This window comes from Papaver somniferum, chromosome 4 (genome assembly GCF_003573695.1).
Source record: "Papaver somniferum cultivar HN1 chromosome 4, ASM357369v1, whole genome shotgun sequence".
Lineage (NCBI taxonomy): Eukaryota > Viridiplantae > Streptophyta > Magnoliopsida > Ranunculales > Papaveraceae > Papaver > Papaver somniferum.
The window spans coordinates 80,756,627-80,774,486 of NC_039361.1; the positions used below are offsets into that span (position 1 = coordinate 80,756,627).

Below are 17,860 nucleotides of genomic sequence, written 5' to 3' on the forward strand. Positions count from 1 at the left end.
TACCGTCAGGACAACGGACACTTTTCCTAGTGGTAGTAAGGTAATCAGCATAGACTGTCATTAAGAAAGTAGGACTTGTAACGAACCATAAAGTATTCCATCATTTTTCGGTTTTATAGCATGCTTAAATGAAATAATCAATCTTTTCTTGGAATTGCTCAAGCACTTATGAATAGCCTTTTGCTTTCCTTTGCGACAAAAACTGCAACCAAAGCAAAATCAAGTATATATTAGGGTGGATATTACAATAAGATATGATGTAAGTATTCGAATAGGGTGGATGCAACTGGTTACATCATGTGTTACTACCATTCGACATAGGACGTAACTGGTTACATCCAGTGTTACTACTATTCGACATAGGAGGTAACTGGTTACATCCGGTGTTACTAATATTCGTCACAGGACATAACAGGTAGGACATAGGACATAACTAGTTACATCCAGTGTTACTAATATTCGTCACAGGACATATCTTTAAACCTGGATGAAACTGTTTTCATCTATTTTCAAACTACTAAAACAATATACACTGCATATTAAAACTGGATGAAACCAGTTCCATCCAGGTAAAAACCTGTTGAAACAATTTCATCCAAGGTTTAAACTCCTGGATGAAACCAGTTTCATCTAGGTAAAAACCTGGATGTAACTATTATTCGACATAGGACGTAACTGCATACTACTATTAAGTTAGGTAAAATACACTGCATACTACTATTCGACATAGGACGTAACTGGTTACATCCAGTGTTACTAATATTCATCACAGGACATATCTTTAAACCTGGATGAAACTGTTTTCATCTATTTTTAAACTACTAAAACAATATACACTGCATATTAAAACTGGATGAAACCAGTTCCATCTAGGTAAAACTTGTTGAAACAATTTCATCCAAGGTTTAAACTGCTAAAACAAAATACACTACATATCAAAACTGCTGGATGAAACCAGTTTCATCTAGGTAAAAACCTGCTGAAACAATTCTATCCAAGGTTTAAACCTGATGAAACCAGTTCCATCACATGTAAACCAAATTCATTCAATTTCATTCATAACATTGGAAAAAATCAAATAACCTGACTCATACACCACAACTAATTTCATTTATTAAATTGAAAAAACTCAAATAACCAGATGCAAACCAATTTTATTGAATAAAATACACATCCATTGAAATGAAAATAAAACAACCAATTCAACAAATTAATCATGCAATTCTGAAAATAAGAACAAATCAGAGTTAGGGTTTCAAATCTAACGAGTTCTAGGAGACATTTTGTGGATAGATTGAAACCCTGATTCTTCAAATACACTGAACTGATCGATCGATTGAAACCCTAGAAACTTCTCATTCTGTAGTGTATTGTTGATGGTATTTGGAGAATACGGTGTTGATGTTGAGAAAATACTGTTGATGAAACTGATTTCTTGTACTGATGTTGACGAAACTGATTTGTTGTAGTGATGATTGTTAGGAGACGGTTGATGAAATCGTTTTCTGCTGGTTTGTGAGAAGATGAAGAAGGACGATGGTTTTCACTTGAAGAGAGAGGGAGAACGTGGTTTTGTTGAAGAGAGAGGGAGAACGTGGCAGTTACAAAAGGGTAGTTCCGACAGTTTCAATTAAAAGATTCCTCTGTCCGTTTGACCTAGGCGGAATGTCTACCGGTCCATTTGACCCAGAAAAAATGCACTTTTGGGTATATAGCCCATTTTCTCTCTACATAACTACCATGAACTCGAAACTTTGCAGTTGGAACTTTTTGATTCCAACCATGAAGAACAGCAAGATAGTCAACTCCCATAAGTATATGAAATAATACATGCAAGAAAATCTAAAACAGGCATTATCAGAGAACGACCATCTAAGTATCTAACTACAAATGCCAACTTTCTTAGGTAATGACTCCTATGAATAACTAATACGTTATTAAATAAAGATAGTGAATTACAATTATGTTATCCGACTTTCAGATCCTTCATTTGAGACCTAGTCATCATCTTGTCCCTCAGGGTTGTTCTCATCATTAACACGGAGCTACATCAGTCCCAAAGCTTCTGTTGTTGAGGGTTACTGAATACCAGTTTCCAGGTTTCGAAGTTTCTCTACCTCAAATACCGCTCGGCAGCCTCCGGGATGTCAAAAGGAGTCAAGCAGCATTGGTCTCTTATGCCTCACCTGTGCAGTCCTTGGTTCTGGAGCCTGTTTTAAGCCACTGAACGGAACTTCCATCACCATCAAACTCCCGCTCATACCGCTCAAATTTGCAAAAGCAAAATTCATGTTTTTAGGTATCATCAGAAAATAGATGCTTGGTCATGCATCCCACAAGCATTAGCCTTGTACTCTGGCTTGGTGGACAAAATTTGACTGAAAATGAGCCATGCCAAACAGCCTGGATTTCACTCTCCATGGCCCAATTATTATAGTTAAAAGATTTGCGAATTTGTCCCTAGCTAGTAACCTAGAAAATGTGCTAATAATCACGTAACTTAACTACCATAATTAAATCAAATTATGGAATTCAGATGTCACATTGTCCCTCATTGAATAAACGGAGATGTCACTTGAGCACTCATTAGAAAATGATGACAGAAACCAACTAGAATATTTTAGTTCATCAATTACTCCTTCTGAGCCTATAGGCTATAACTACCAAGAGTTCATCTGGCAAAATCCACTTTACACAGTGCTCTAACCTTAAAAAATTGCCGAAAGCAATAACCCATTCTCTTCTAGCTAGTCAAGAAAACAATGACAAGCTGACGACAATTTCACAGGGTGAATTTGTCTACTGCTGTTGTCATATAGCCAGAACATTGTTATTTTGTTTTCCGTTCTAACTAACCTCATGAATCTAGTTGCTCAAAAACAGTCTTTGCTTTATATTTCAATTAATATATGATACAACCAACAAAAATCTAAATGCATTATAAAGTGGACGAAGGAAAACAATGAAAATGACTATAACATCCATTCAGTCTATAAAGTTAAACAAACCAAGCTGAACATAGTACATATACTTAAAGTTGATGGACAAGTTTAATAATATAAGAGGTGTTCTGAAGGCAGCATTTGCTCAAACAGAATACAGAGCTTTCACAACAGATTTAACTCACCCTATTAGATGAGGTGTTATATACTTAGTCTGCTGTCCAGCTCTGCTCGACAACTTCACGTACTTTTCTGTTGTACTCTCGATTATTCTCACTATACATACGTGCAGCTTCAGAGTTGGCAGGGGAGTTTGGATTCGGGTCGCAAAGCAGCGACTGTCATAAACGCTCAGTTAGAACAGAGTTTACAATGTAGTCAATCAAAATGCAACAACAAGATACATGACTTTCATGTGAAAAATATTTCTGAATCTACAATTTACTTTCAGTACAATCTAGGAATCCTACACAGATGTTGTTCAAATTAGGCAATAGGTGGGGAGACAACAATGCACCTGGATGGAAGTAAGAATGGCAGCTACATCATATATAGGACTCCACTGGTTTTGTAGGATATCCAAGCAAATACTCCCATCAGCGTAGACTGGTGAAATTTATCAAAGAAGGATTATAATACTTGCAAGATCACACAAAACTTTAAAAAGAACAAAGAGATAAAAAACTAATATATTGAAATGTAAAAGGAAAGAGAAGAATCGAAAAAAGCCTTAGAAGTCTTCGAGACCTAAAACTATTCACAAATACTGGCCTAACCTATGAAGAAATAATGGTTTAAATTCTAAAAAATGAAAATGCAAATAAGTGTAGAGATTAAAGCATTGTTTTTGTGCAGAGAATGAAGCATAGTTTTCTGTGCTTACTATTTGGATGGAACATTCGGGAGACGAATTTGACGGTTGGTGGTTTATTTGGATAATCCTCCGTAAACTGTAGAGTCAGCTTAAACGTTCCTGAAAATAGTCAGGATAAGAAAAGAATAGTCAGGATGAGAAAGAAATATGTTACCATAAGACCTAGCATGATTTCGTATATACATCTCGGGGAAAAGTTAAGACTCACCTCCATCCCAAGGAGTGTCGTCAGGGCTACATAAGAAAGCAGGAGACATCAGTCAAATTAAGAAAATCCAAAACTAATGTAACCAAATAAATCTCCAACAAAAGAAAAGTGAACATAGCGCATTAGAGAGCAAATAAGTACAAGAAACAAAAATGGCAATTGGTTTTGCACAAACTTACCCAAATATAACAGCATTCCAAAGCATTATATTGTTGTCTTGAGGTGCACCACTAATTCCAGCAGGAGGATCTTGCTGCAACCTCTTGAAGTCCCTCATCAACCTCTTTCTTGATGGAGTTGACATCCTTACTGCCTAATGTTCCTGCAAGCTCTGAGCATAAAAAAACTAGTCAAAACGAATTCTACGTCAAGTGTAACTAACTGATAGCACAGTAAGAGTACTGGAACCACACAAAATAGGGAAATAAAAGAACACGTGTACGTCAAATGATTATCACATATGTTTCTACTCAACATCAACACAGTTATTGCCATGTCAATTTCACTTCCACCATATATAGTTTACACCATGACCACATTATGCATATTAGGTACATCACAGTTTAAGCAAAGGACAAATTAGAGAGGACTAAGAACATTATGACATCATCAGCAACGCAAATATGTTGTCATTATGACGAGCAAACCAATTACTACATGATACACCTTCACACACAAGGACTATGTCATTTCCACCACACATCAATAAGATCCACATGATTCACAAAAATCTAAATCCCTCATTAAGCATACAAATCATGGTCAAATAAGGCAAGATCAATCTCAGGGCTACACAAAATAGACCAACCAACAACACCAATTACAACGGAATTAAGGAGTTCACACAAGCATAGAACTTTCTACATGTCAATTGAGCAATCGAGTAATTAATTCAAACAGTAACCATCGAGAAACTAAGCTCAAACGAAATGTAAAGACCAAAAACTAAACAGTTCTTGCATTTGTTAATTGAACAAGGAAACGCCTTAATAGCATAACCCTATACTGATCTCACACGTAAGAAGGCGCCAATCAATTGCTAAACCTAGAATTACAAACAACTAACTAGAGCAACACTTTTTCCTCAGTAAGATTAGATCAGTTACCAACACTAGGGTAGAATATCAATTAGAAATTCATAAAACCAGAAAAAGGTCTCACCTTTGAGCTGAAGAAGAGAGAATTTTGGTAGCCTAATCAGCTAAAAGAGGTTTAATACTTAGGAATTCTTGTATAATTGTGGGTCTAGTTCGAAATCCTAGAATTCTAAGAGTAAATTTAAGACGGAGAGGTCAGAGAAGAAATTCCCTTGATCATGGCAGACAAAACATCCTGATCAAGGGAATCACACTGATAAAAAGAGAGGAAGAGAATTTTAGGGTTTTGAGAGGGTTTTATTTCTTTTAGGGTTGTGACTGGATTCTTCCTTTTAGTGCAATGATGGTCACCATTTTTTAACCTTACGCTCCAAGTGGTTCTTCTTTTTGAGGAAATATGCTCCAAGTGGCTGAATGCTGACAATACAATTTTTAATAAGAAAGGGTTTGAACCGTGAAATAAGGCTCTCAGACTCGGCCACTCTCTCACGGGGGACGGATTGCTGGATATTCCTCGGTCAATCTTGTGTTTTCATACACAAACCGATTAGTCTAGAAAATAGGTGCATAGGTGATAAGTCGACTATTTCAGGAAAATAAGTCTACCTTGCCCACCCAGTCCTCCATTTTTGTGGAAATGCCTTCAACAGTTCGTGCCAACTAGTGTCAAAATTAGTCATGGTAATAGCGATTGTCCTTTTTATTTTAATGATGTTGATGATATGGAGCACATTTTTTTATTTCAATGCGTATGGAATGAAATTGAATTGATAGTGGTGTGGGCCAAATGGTGTGAAATGCTAATTTAGACGGTTGAAAACTTCGTGAAACATTATACATCATCTTGCCTCTCTTCTCTTTCCGCTCTCGGAACTTTTTCATCCTCTTTTTTATGATTACGGAATAATCTTCTTTGGATAAGCTGGGGGCTTATGGATTATAAGTTAGGGATGGTAGGGGGTCGATTAACTTAAATGTTTGGTAATAATAAGAATCAGATTATGTTTCTTCTTTCATTTTTCTCTTTTATATTTGACTTTTTTTTTGGAGAGTTATGTTTCTGTTCCTTGTTATTTCTTTCATATTTTCTCCTAGGATCTGTTGATTCAGGTTCTTCTTTTTCCTTTCCTCTGGTACTCCGTGATTCTTATGTTGGGTCGGATTATTTTCGTCAATCCTCAATCTTCTGTTTTTCTATCTAGATTCTCTATTTCTTCTAAATCCACTCTCTTTATCTGTGAAGTTTTCTCTTGTCTTAATCTATCTTTTTGTTATAGTTGTGGTTGATCTCATACTCTTTTCTTATTTTAGTTTTTTTTTTTCCTTTTTTCTTTTTCTGGCTGTTTTCTTTGCTTCTCTCTTGGTCTAAATCAGTTTTGAATCTAAAACTTGGTCTATCTCTTAGATCTGTTGAAGGAAAATTTTATTTGGTTTTATTAAAAGTTTTCAAATGATAAATCTTTGTTTCCTTTTTTCTCTGATCGTTTCTTATAGTTTTATATGATTACCAAAATGGTAACCTCCATGATTATTATGTATGTTTCCGATCTTCAACTCTGCCTTTCTTCTTTTCTTCTGGCTTTTCTGATTTTCTAAAATTTGCCTCTTAATCTGTTTGTCCCTTTTCTTATATCTGCTTGTTTTTGAACCGAAAAAATTAAAATTAAAATGGAGGGTCTCTTTAAAAGTTGTCTATCTATCTCTTTGCCTTCTCTTTTTTATGGGTGTCTTTCTTTTCCTCTTTATTGATCCTATTTTATTTTTCTTGAGAACTGTGATGGTGGTTTTATCTTGGCTTGTCTTCTTTTGAGATTGTCTTCTTGGAAGGTCTCAAATCAAAATTTTTGTTATGTTATTTTGGGAATGAATCCAATTTTTGTTGTCTTATTTTTAAATTACTGGTTTGTTCTTGCTTTTCGTCTTCCTCTTTTTTTTTTGTATCAAATTCACTTATCTTTCCTGAATGAAAATAAATAAATAAATAATCCCCTAGACCCTGACCCTAACTCCGCTGATCCTAAAACAACCCTCAGGCAAGTCCTTTCTTCACCACTTTCTTTGCTTTTATCTTCTAATCTCTAGTCTCCTGGCTATTTTTTTGCGAATTATTTTTTAGCGCAGGGGTTTGCTTCCGGAACAGTGTTCGTCCAAGCACAATGGAATAATAAATTTATGAGTCTCCATTTGGTTTGGTTTGGCTATACGGGGGTCCTTTTCTTTCACTCTTCTTCCTTTGATTTATTTTCTTTTCACTTGTTTAAAAATCTTGCCTTCTCTTGCATTTCTAAGATGCATAATATTCAGGTTCATTAGCATATGAAATTACTTGGAATCCATTAACATTCTTAGCTTTATTCATCACTTCATTATTAGTTATCTCTAGTTGTTTCACTTTGTGATATTTGTTTGCTCTTTGGTTTTTAACTGCTTGAGTTATGTATAACTTTTTGCCGGAATAGTTGAGACCGGATAGTTAACTAGGCTTATTAATTTGCTTTCATCTTGTACAAAAGTTTTAGTTCTTTAGTTTCAGTAATCTTTATATTTGGTTTCGTTTATAGTTCGGGTTAGTTATACCATGTGTTATCTCTGTTTAATTCCTTTCCCTATCCATATGTATTGTGTCTGTTTAATGTTAATGTGTTATTTAACCTACTTTTGTGCTTCCTCTTGGTATAGGAAAATGAAAGCTCCTGTGAAACAACATGATGCTGAAATCAATACTGGTCGTGTTATATTTGGTGGTATTTTCTCAAAGATACAACTCTCACCAATAAAATCTTTGATTGTGGAAAAGGTTAAACCGTCATCCTCAATCATTAAGAAGATATCTCTTTCCTGTACATGCTGCAGTGACACTTTTATCAGACTTGCTCGTGATAGAAGAGCTCAGGAATCCATCTTGATAGTTTTATCACACCTTCACAACTTGCTTGTGGATCCTTACTGCCAGTATTAGAAGACTAGTCATTGGGTAACGATGGAGAACGAATGCTTCCTATGTTATTGAAGAATTACAAATGGTTTGGTTATCTTTGTATTTTTGGTTTTAGGATCTTGTCTAGGACTCATCGCGTTGTGCTCTTTTCCTTTGTCAAGATTTTATCCCTTTGGATTTGGGTTTTCCTTGACAAGGTTTTTAGCGAGGCAACATATGCGTGTCCAACACCTTTCGGTGGTTTTCACATTTACCTTCTATTTTTCATTTTTTATTTTTCATATATTTCCTTTAATTTGTTAGCCGCAATAGATGGTTATAAGACCAATGTAACCACGGCTGCTAACGCCATAAGTTAGTCTTTTTAATGTAATACCTAATTCACAAAAAAAAAAAAAAGACAGTTGGAAACTTGAAACTTGGCAATGCTTTCTTTTTCGGAATAATAGTACAATTAGAAATGCTTTGGGAGATTAAAGGCCTTTCCACTTTTTTTTTTCCTGAAGCATGAAATTAATAAAAGAAGTTAGATAACAATTTGTCTTGGGGTATGTGGTACCCATGGAATCATAAAATAGAATTTGAATAATAAAAGATGGGATTGCATGGTCCCATATTTTAGTTGATAGATTCCCCGTTTGACTTCCATCTGCTGCATGATTGGCTAGCCCGTCTGCGGCTTGATTTCCTTCCTTGTAGTTGTGTTGAATAGCAACTTGTGGGATTTGTCGAAATATGGTTTTTATTTCCTCTATCATTTCCGATATGTGCCAAGGTGGTGGGGGCAGAGGAGGTGATGAATCGTAAAAGGTTTTCTGAATCGTTTTCAAAGAGAAATCTTGACCATTGTCTTTCCACTGATGTTCTTGATGCCAATAGCAGAGCCCAGGTTTATGCAGTTAAGGCAGTCGTGATTCCTAGTGGTTGAGATAGAGCCATTAAAGTTCGCGCATCAGAGTCCCTGCATATGAATCCTGCTCCCGCAAATCCTGGGTGACCTCTGGCTGCTCCATCTGTGTTAATTTTAATCCAATTGATATGCGGGATGGACCATCCTACCGATATTTTTGATATCCGTTTGTTTCTCGTTGGGTGGTTAAATAATGGTGCATCTCCTGGTACGATTGGTGGTGAAGAGTGTAATGCTCCATGGGATTCTTGTTGCAGTTTTTGTGTCCATGCTAGGATTTCACCCGAAGTTGATTCCTTTGTTGGTATATTAGGTTATTCCTAGCTAGCCATAGGGCCCAGAATAGAAAACAAAAAGAGGAGATTATAGAAGTTGACGCTGGTTGTTGTAGGATTTTTGAAATGGTTGTCTGAGGCGTAATGATGAAGGTTGTAATGGATAGTTGAGTGATTAGTGTGTTCCAGAAGGTAGTTGTCGTTGGACAGTGAATTAGAAGGTGACTTGCTAGTTTTGGTTCAGTGTTGCATCTGGGACACATGTATGAGTTGGTCAAATGGATGTGATGTAAGAGTGAGAAGGTTGGTAATCCTTCATTAATGACTTTCCACAAGAAAAACCGAATTTTTGGTGGACATTGTAAAGTCCATAAGAATTTGGTGGGTGCCTTTCCACTCATTTGCGGTATTGACTTTTTTTTTTGGTAATGTATTGATTTTGTTCTTTAGAAAATTTGGAAAACTAGATGCTTAGTGGGTTTTGAGCAGGTATATTTATAGGTGCAGGAAATAGTGAAACTTATCGAAAATGGGTTATATTAAATACCATAATTATAGGTGCAATAAGATCTAAAATTTCCACAAGCTGGACTGAAACATGGACACGACCAACTAACCCATTTCTGAAAATTCATTTCGACGCATTATTTATCATGCAACTAAGGTTGTTCGTCTGGTACTAATCATTCTAAACCACGTAGAATTGGATGTTGTCCAGCAACAACACTAGGCTGCAAGCAGGCGAAGGCAAAAGCTTCATTTGAAGCTGCAGTATAGAGACGTCAAGAATGTTAGAGCTTCTCCAGTGGAAAGTGTGTGAGGAAAAAAGTCTTGATATACGTATGATACACATCCAAAATCCCTAAAATCATTCTCCAACCAAGACCTCTATAGCCAATGTACAGATGACTTGGCATAATTTTGGGTAGACATCCTCTTGCTTGACCTCTTGTTCTAGAGGTTGACATAGAGGATGTCTATCCATCCTAGTCAACTTTTTTTTGTTTTAATAAATAATAAATTTAATTTAGTTATTTTTTTATTATTATTTATTTAATTTAGTTAATAACAATTTTAAATTTCTTTTCATGAGCCACCGAGAAGAGTGTCGCGAAATCAAAGTCGGACAATAGTATAATTATCTTGGATCAATCATTATTTTATTTTATTTTGAAAAGGTGATCATTCCTATTTGATCAATACATACTCATTAAAAAAAAATCATACACGATCAGTATATACATAATTATAGCTACTGATATGTATTTTTCATTATCTATCATACAATCAAAAAGTAATTGGGCCAATTATAAAATCGTCCTACTTTTTATAATTCGTTTACAAAAAGGTCATACTTTTGTAATTGGTTTACAAAATGATCATGTTTTGCTATCCGACATAACTTTTTGGGAAAAAAACGGTGTTAGTCATCTTCAAAATACCCTCCTTTTAACTCAAGCTATTGTCAACCATAGTTGAATTATCACATGTGGCGGCTGATGATGTGTACCAACTCTGGCACATGGAAGCTGATGACGTGTACCAACTCTGGCACATGGAAGCTGATGACGTGTACCAACTCTGGCACATGGCAGCTGCTGACGTGGCTTGGCTATCAGCTGCAGTTTTCCGCAAGCTGGTGAAGATTTGTTGTAGTCGTCAAATTAAGTTGCAGGTGGACTAGTGGTATACCCTTGCTGCTGTTGAGGTTGCGAACAGGACAGTTGCCAGTTACATTGATGATGTGCATCTGAATTGGTGATGATGTGAACTGGTGGTGGGGGATATGCTCTGGAATGGTGGTAATTGGCATGGATGTAACTTGCACACAGATGACAACACACAATTTACACCATTACTAATAGGAATATATAAGGAAATAGACCTGTTTTGGTACCTCGTTTCTAAATCTAAGTTTCTTTTGTTATTTTTTACAAAACTAGGCCAACCGAACGGATCCCATCCAATTTCGTTATCTCAGTCAATATCTCGTGCTGACTGGTCAAAATCTCGTATAGCGAGATCTCATGGAGGTGCTGACATTACAAAAATACCCTTTCAGTACGTGTGTTATTTTCTCCCACGTGTGTCGATCAGAAAGCCTGAACCCAAGATCCGGAAATCTCTAAAATATTTGAACGGCTATGATTTCCATTATAAAATATCATTGCCCTAATATCACACAAAACCTCGAAGAAGAAAACCTTTCTTCCCCAGTGTGTTTCCGTTTCCAGTCATCTACAGATGCTGAAATTAGATCGATGAATTGGTAGAGCTTGAGAGGAATTTTTAGGGATTGTTACGTATTTAAGAATAAGGTTGAGTTAGCTTGAGATCAGGCAACAAACTAAGGTGCATTTTCTGGTGGAGATGGGTTTAAAATCTGATGTAGTGGTCGAGAATCGGTGAAGAGATTCAAGGCTTTGAGGGTCAAAGAAGGAATTTGGAATCAGGTTTGGGTTTTGCACCGAAATTGAAGCTTTTACTGACATGGGTTGTTGCTGCTGAGGAAGAGATTAGTCGGGGTTTGAAGCAAGAAACTGCTGAGAAGAAATTGAGTTTAAGAGGGTTCTCAACAATTGAAGATACAGCTGGTTTTGCGGATTTATCTGCAATTAAATTCGTTGATTATCATGGGTATTTTGAGAAGGCGGAGATTCAGATGCGGATTTGAGTTGTGATATGGTCTGGAGGGATTTGATCTGAGTTTAAGCCGAGAAACTAGTTTGATTTCACTGTTGTTGTGGTGTGTTGAGAGATTCAACAATAATAGGAAGATTTAAACATGATTATTTAACAAGAAGACACGGAATTCACATGTTGCGGCTGGTATTTGAGCAGATGAAGGAAGAACTGGAGATGCAGAAATTGTAATTGGATTTGGTGCCATCGATTTACTGTAATGGATGGAGGAGATAATTGAAGATATGTTGAACTAGAAGATGGTTTTCATTTGGATTTATTATTTGAGCTTTCGACAGTTTGTTTGGTTCTGGTAAAGTTGAAAACAATAAATATGGAGGAAGATGTTGGATTTCGTACAAGGAAGAACTTGAGCTACCACCATTGATTTGAGGGATGAACGGTGACTGATTAATGAATGTACGTGTATACGAGAATGGGTTTATCTCCAATTTGATTGCAGGTTAAAGGAGAGATTATACAACAGAAAAATGGTCATCTCTGAGTTCCCAGTTTCACACACACAAGGTGTTCGACAGAAGCCTAAACGGCAGTTTGGGTCTTGAAGCAGTCAATTCACGTCTCTTCTCTTTCCAACTGATCTAGCCATGAGTTAGCTGGCTTGTTCCAAGGATTAGAACATGGATTTCAAAGTTAAGAAATTGGGTAATGAGCTGAAGAAGGTAGGGTCTTTTTTCTTCCGATATAACAGCTAAGAACAAGAGTGAAAGTCGTTGGTACAGGTTGGTGAATGGCTGGGATTAGGAAACTTGGTTTCGTGTTAATTTAGAAGTTGAGAAACCGAGGTTATAAAAGGAAGACCTAGAAATCTCGCTGAACAACTTTCATCCATCACCATCCACCATCTCCAAAACCCATCTTCATACACCCACTTGCATCTCCACCAACATTAACCATCTGCAGTTCCACAACATCACCTGCATCCACCTGCATACACCACCACCTGTCGCAACTTCATCCACAGTTCACATACTTTATCTGCAGTTCAGCTCCGCCTACCACCATCAGCATACCAATAGCAGCACAACATCACCTCCTCCATCGGCTGCTATTACATCCATTCCACCTGCAATTCACGAGCTACGGCAACGAAGCAGCAAGCATTCAGACCAATCCTGGATTTTTCTTAATTATTTTTAGAGTTGTTCACTGATTTAGTGTTACAAGTGAGTGTGAAGATGACTGTTGGAGTAAGACCAATCCCGGCCTTTGAGTTTATGTGGCTAGATCTCCTACACGTGTACTCTATTTGGGACATCTTAGCCGTTCTCTTTATTATGCAATCTGTGTGTGATGAAGATTTGAAGGACTAAAACGTCTTTTTAGATAAGAAGATGTAGACAGCTGGAAGATAACTGCAACCAATTTTCCATCCATCGTTTTTGGTCAAATAAGGCCTAGTTTTGTAAGAAATAAAAAAAGAGGCTTAGTTTTGTAAACCATAAAAAAAACACAGGCCTAGATTTGTAAAAAGCCCTTACTAATACAATTACATGAATCCCTGGTTAGTAAAAGTTAGGGTTAGAAGAATACAAACCAAATTCGAAACAAGGATTTCTGAAAATAATCGAAATTTCACAATGGGGGTTAAGATTAATAACCTCGTTAACATCTTGACGATCTCTTCTAACAAAATCCGAGTTTTCAGCTATCAATTAACTATCAGTTCCTTGTATTCACCTGTCAATTGATTGTATTCAACAAACAACTCTGTGTTTTCAATTTGTATGTCACAAAATCTCGATTAAGCCCTAAATACTAATAGTTGAGAAGAAACTCACTAGATCACCATTGTTCCAGATGAAAAACTTAGGAAAAGAAGAAAGAAACAGCCGCAAATAATAAAATAAGGAAATGAGAACCCTAAGTATATTATAGAACCTGTTTAATTGTGATTAATCTCGTGCGTCGAAATGATCCTCGAGATGTAACGCAAACACGATCTACGATAACCGATCTATTAGAGTTAGGTTAAGGACAGGTTGGTAACTTTACCAATCCATATAACTCTGACTTTTTGGGGCCTACCGACTTAACCCTGCTACAAATGAAAGTGTGACCAATTTGTTAATAGTTTGTAGCAGTATGAATCTTTTGTAAATCGGGTCTTAATAGTGGGATTTTTTTGTGCATTTCCAAATTTTTCCCCGCTTTCACTTCAGGCCATATACTCCTCATCTTCTTAAGTACCAACCGTTACAGAGATGAGATTTAGCTCCTCTCCAAAATACTCGAGCTATAACACCTTAAATTCTCTCTTTCATCGGAAACACCAACTCACATCCAACCACTACCATCTCCTCCCTTTTCACTTGTTCAGTCCTTCACCATTTTCAAGACCACCACCAATCAGTTGGCCTCCAACCTGCAATAGGCTTTTCTTTCATATCACCATTCTCAATAACAGCAGAAGTGAAGAACTATCCAAAACCGTACGGTCCATCTCATTCTCCTTCCACAAGTCCATACTTTCACCGTTAGATACACCCTTTTGTTTCATTACAGGTTAAGCATATTAACCTCTTATTTAAAGAAAAATAAAAGCTTTGCAGATACAAAACAACTCATCCTTAATGCAAATCTAGCATGGCCGGTCACATCCAAACACATTAGAACTGATACAACCTTCCGTGTGTGTTAGTAACAACTGCATAAAAGAAAAGAAAGGCTTCCTTCACAGTACAAAACAAACCATAACACACGAATAACCAAAAAAATCAAAAAAGTACCTAACTTAGGCCTTACTGATTGCCATTAACCGCGTATATGTTTTGTAAAACTCGAGGTTCATGAGTTTAACTAAACAAAAATATATAATCATCCTAACAAGAAATATCGAGTACTTTAGCATTTCTTCGAATAGTTTGGGCCTGTAATTTTTGTTACTTCTTATCTTTGAATATGTAATCAAACATTAGATACCGGTTTATTACATTTCAATGATCTTATACTAGAAAAAAATTGGGTGATATATAATCTTTCCGTCCCATTGAATCATTAACTATGAAACATGATAATTAGAAGAATGGTGCTTCCCGCGGCAGAAAGTAGGTAAAATGGTTATTTTTTTGGTCAATACATATCAAAATAAAATATTTTCATCAATTTGAAAATAAGTGACAGCTAGGTAAGATGTTGGTAAAAATGCAGGTGGGTTGGAGATGAAATTTTTTTCTTCCCCTATAGTTAGGAAAATTGGTTGCTAGATAAAATAGAGGATGTCTTCCCATAATGCCACATAGGAAGCTGACCACACCACCATTGGAGAAGCTCTTATCTAAGTTTTAATTGGAAATTTGAATGTCATCAAATGGACAACTAAGAACTAACTGGCATTGGCCCAATTTTCCAGGGCTTGGGCTCCCAACCTATAGGTTGCGGGTTCAATTCCCGCGCTGATCGTGTCAAAATAAAATAAAAAAAATGGACAACTAAGAATCTGACGGTAAATACTTTAATATTACTTTCTCAATTTAAAAACTGGAAATACACTTATGTACATACAAATGTTAATCATGTAGCAGACTTATTAGCAAAGTACGTCGTCGCTGTTCAACATTTTGAAGAGTTGAAGAATACGACTCTTTCTTGGATAAAGGTGTCCAGGAAGATATGGAGATGTAATCTCTTCGTTTTAATTTAACAGTATTTCGTATTAAAAATAAGAATAACTTAGGTTTAAGAATTTTCAAATTCTATAATATAAAGAAAAATGATTTGTTTGGTGTAACCAAAAGTTTTGGTCCGAACCCATGGAATTGTATGTCTATTTTTATAATTAAAAATAAAATAAATGAATCCATTTTTTTTAAGATATAGGAGATGAGTTTGATACCCATATTTGAGAGGGTCAATGGGTTCACTTTCGAGGGAAAGTCCTTCTTCTAGTAAAATTAAGGATAGTTTTTTTAAGTTGTCCCAACACGTTAAATTTGAAACAAGGGGTGAGACTTGATATCCTTTTAGACTGTCCAACCCAATCTAAATTAATATGTCTTATTATTATGATAATTAATATGTGGTTTGACCGTCCAGACTAATCTAAGTCAGATGGGCTCTCACCAAAAACCACATATAATTAATATATGGTTTGACGATATTGTGGGTCTTATTATAATAATGATTGAACTTCCAATTCCCTAATCCCAACCCAGAAAAAAATAAACCTTTGCTCGCAGAAAAATTGAAGTCTTTAAATTTTCTTAATTGAATTAGATTATTTGTGTGAAAGTTATCGTGTTAGAGCATCACTCAGTTAAATACACAAGTACCAAGGTCAAATTCAGAATAGGAATTAAGCATGGTAGTTGAGTATCAGAATACACTAATCGACCTTGAAGACTAAAGACTAAAGAACAACAGATACATCTAGGGGAACTTCATCAAAAAAGGTATGTGAAGACTGACTATCTCATTTACTCATAGTATCTACCATTTTATATACTGAGACAATGTCATGTGACTTTAATATTATGATGAATATTGCAAAGAATAAATCTCAAGTTCAAGCTAGTACTTGATAAAACTTTAATCATAAATTTAAGCAATCAAGAACTTATCGTATAATAGGTTGAGTGCAATTTATTGTTCGATATATCGTAATTGCGTATTAAGTTCATAACAGTCGTCAAGTTAGTTTTTATGATTCACGAACTGATTTTCTCAGTACACGAACTTGGAACTTATAAATAGTAAGACTTAATGAATTATTATTTAATTAACTCGCATACACGAACTGACTAGTTCAATTCCAACTTTGAGATGTTCCGGGACACTTTTTATAACTCGAGTACAATAACTGATTTGGACAGTTCACAATATTATGGATACGAAAGGTTCCTGAACTCCAAGACGACAAATTTTTCACAAACTGTTCTAGTCTTTGAGAGTTATTGAACTCCAAAGATGTTTGATGGTTCACGAACAACTTAACCATTTTTCTTGCCCTAACCACTTGGTGCACAAAACTTTTACACGTATGCGATGGCCAATTCTTCTTTGTAATTCAAGGAAAACATCTATCAAGCTTGCATGATCAATATATATTGAGAAGTTAATCTTTTTTGGTATCAAAGCAGTTCGTGAACATGAAAACTAGTTCACGAACTTAAATTTGATTGTAAGTTACCTATCCTTATTCATCATTATAGATAAAGGACTCTCGAAGTAGACTCTCAATCTTGACACCCCTGTGTCCTAGTTGCGGCTAGAGTCATCCTGTAAAGACCCAGGTTTATTCGTGAAACCTTATTAGGTTACAGATTTTAAAGTCTTCACTAACGAATTTGTGAAGCCCGGTCAGACTATCTTTTACATGATAGTTCTTGATATCCAGAATCTTATCTTGATCATCATAATTGTCTTATATATTCTAAAGGTTCGTCTCTTATGATACACAACCATTCAAGAGTTACGACCAGGAAATAAGATTGATGGAAGTTACAAAGTACTCTTTGTCTCAGACTTTGTAATTTCACAAGTATCATATCTGTTATATTGATATTGAGAGGTAGAATCGATTAGGCATCTCTATAACCTTTTGGAGAGAGTAAGCTATCCTAATTATGGAGGTCTGTTTGATATCTTATTTACCTTGAATATTCCTGAAAACCAAAACCATTTCCATTAACTTGATTGTATATTTTTCTAAAAGAAATATATAGGTTATCCGCTAGAGACAGATTAGTTAAAAGTATTCACTTGTACTGAAGCAACTCGTATGGTTGTAAAGAACGTCAATTAGGGAATCAAGTGCGTAAGGAATACGGATGAAGCTGAATTTATTGGAGGGTCAATTCAGTTCCAACTATATTCTAGTCCGATATCTTATAGTAGGTTAATATTTGTAGCGTCTTAATACACGACGTTGTGCAAAGCTGAACTAGGTCCAGGTTTTTCTTTTTCACACTGCAG

At 35.8% G+C, this 17,860-nt stretch overlaps 1 protein-coding gene and 1 long non-coding RNA gene across 3 annotated transcripts; one reads left to right on the plus strand and one right to left on the minus strand.

The window, feature by feature from the left end:
• Positions 1-2,910: 2,910 nt before the first annotated feature.
• Positions 2,911-5,482, minus strand: LOC113276002 (ubiquitin-conjugating enzyme E2 2-like). 2 transcript variants are annotated; one of them, XM_026525594.1, is made up of 6 exons: positions 5,186-5,482; positions 4,204-4,346; positions 4,025-4,050; positions 3,826-3,915; positions 3,460-3,548; positions 2,911-3,280 (listed from the first exon to the last, which is right to left on the minus strand). In XM_026525594.1, exons 2-6 carry the CDS (start codon positions 4,326-4,328, stop codon positions 3,152-3,154), a joined length of 459 nt encoding a protein of 152 aa, XP_026381379.1. In that variant the 5' UTR covers positions 4,329-4,346; positions 5,186-5,482; the 3' UTR covers positions 2,911-3,151. The 2 variants fall into 2 exon arrangements, with proteins under 2 accessions (XP_026381379.1, XP_026381378.1); XM_026525593.1 differs by having other exon boundaries at positions 4,204-4,355; positions 5,186-5,481.
• A 545-nt stretch (positions 5,483-6,027) lies between these two features.
• On the plus strand, positions 6,028-8,443 carry LOC113276003. The gene is made up of 2 exons (XR_003323860.1): positions 6,028-7,329; positions 7,801-8,443. It is a non-coding gene; the product is annotated as an uncharacterized LOC113276003 (long non-coding RNA).
• Positions 8,444-17,860: the final 9,417 nt, after the last annotated feature.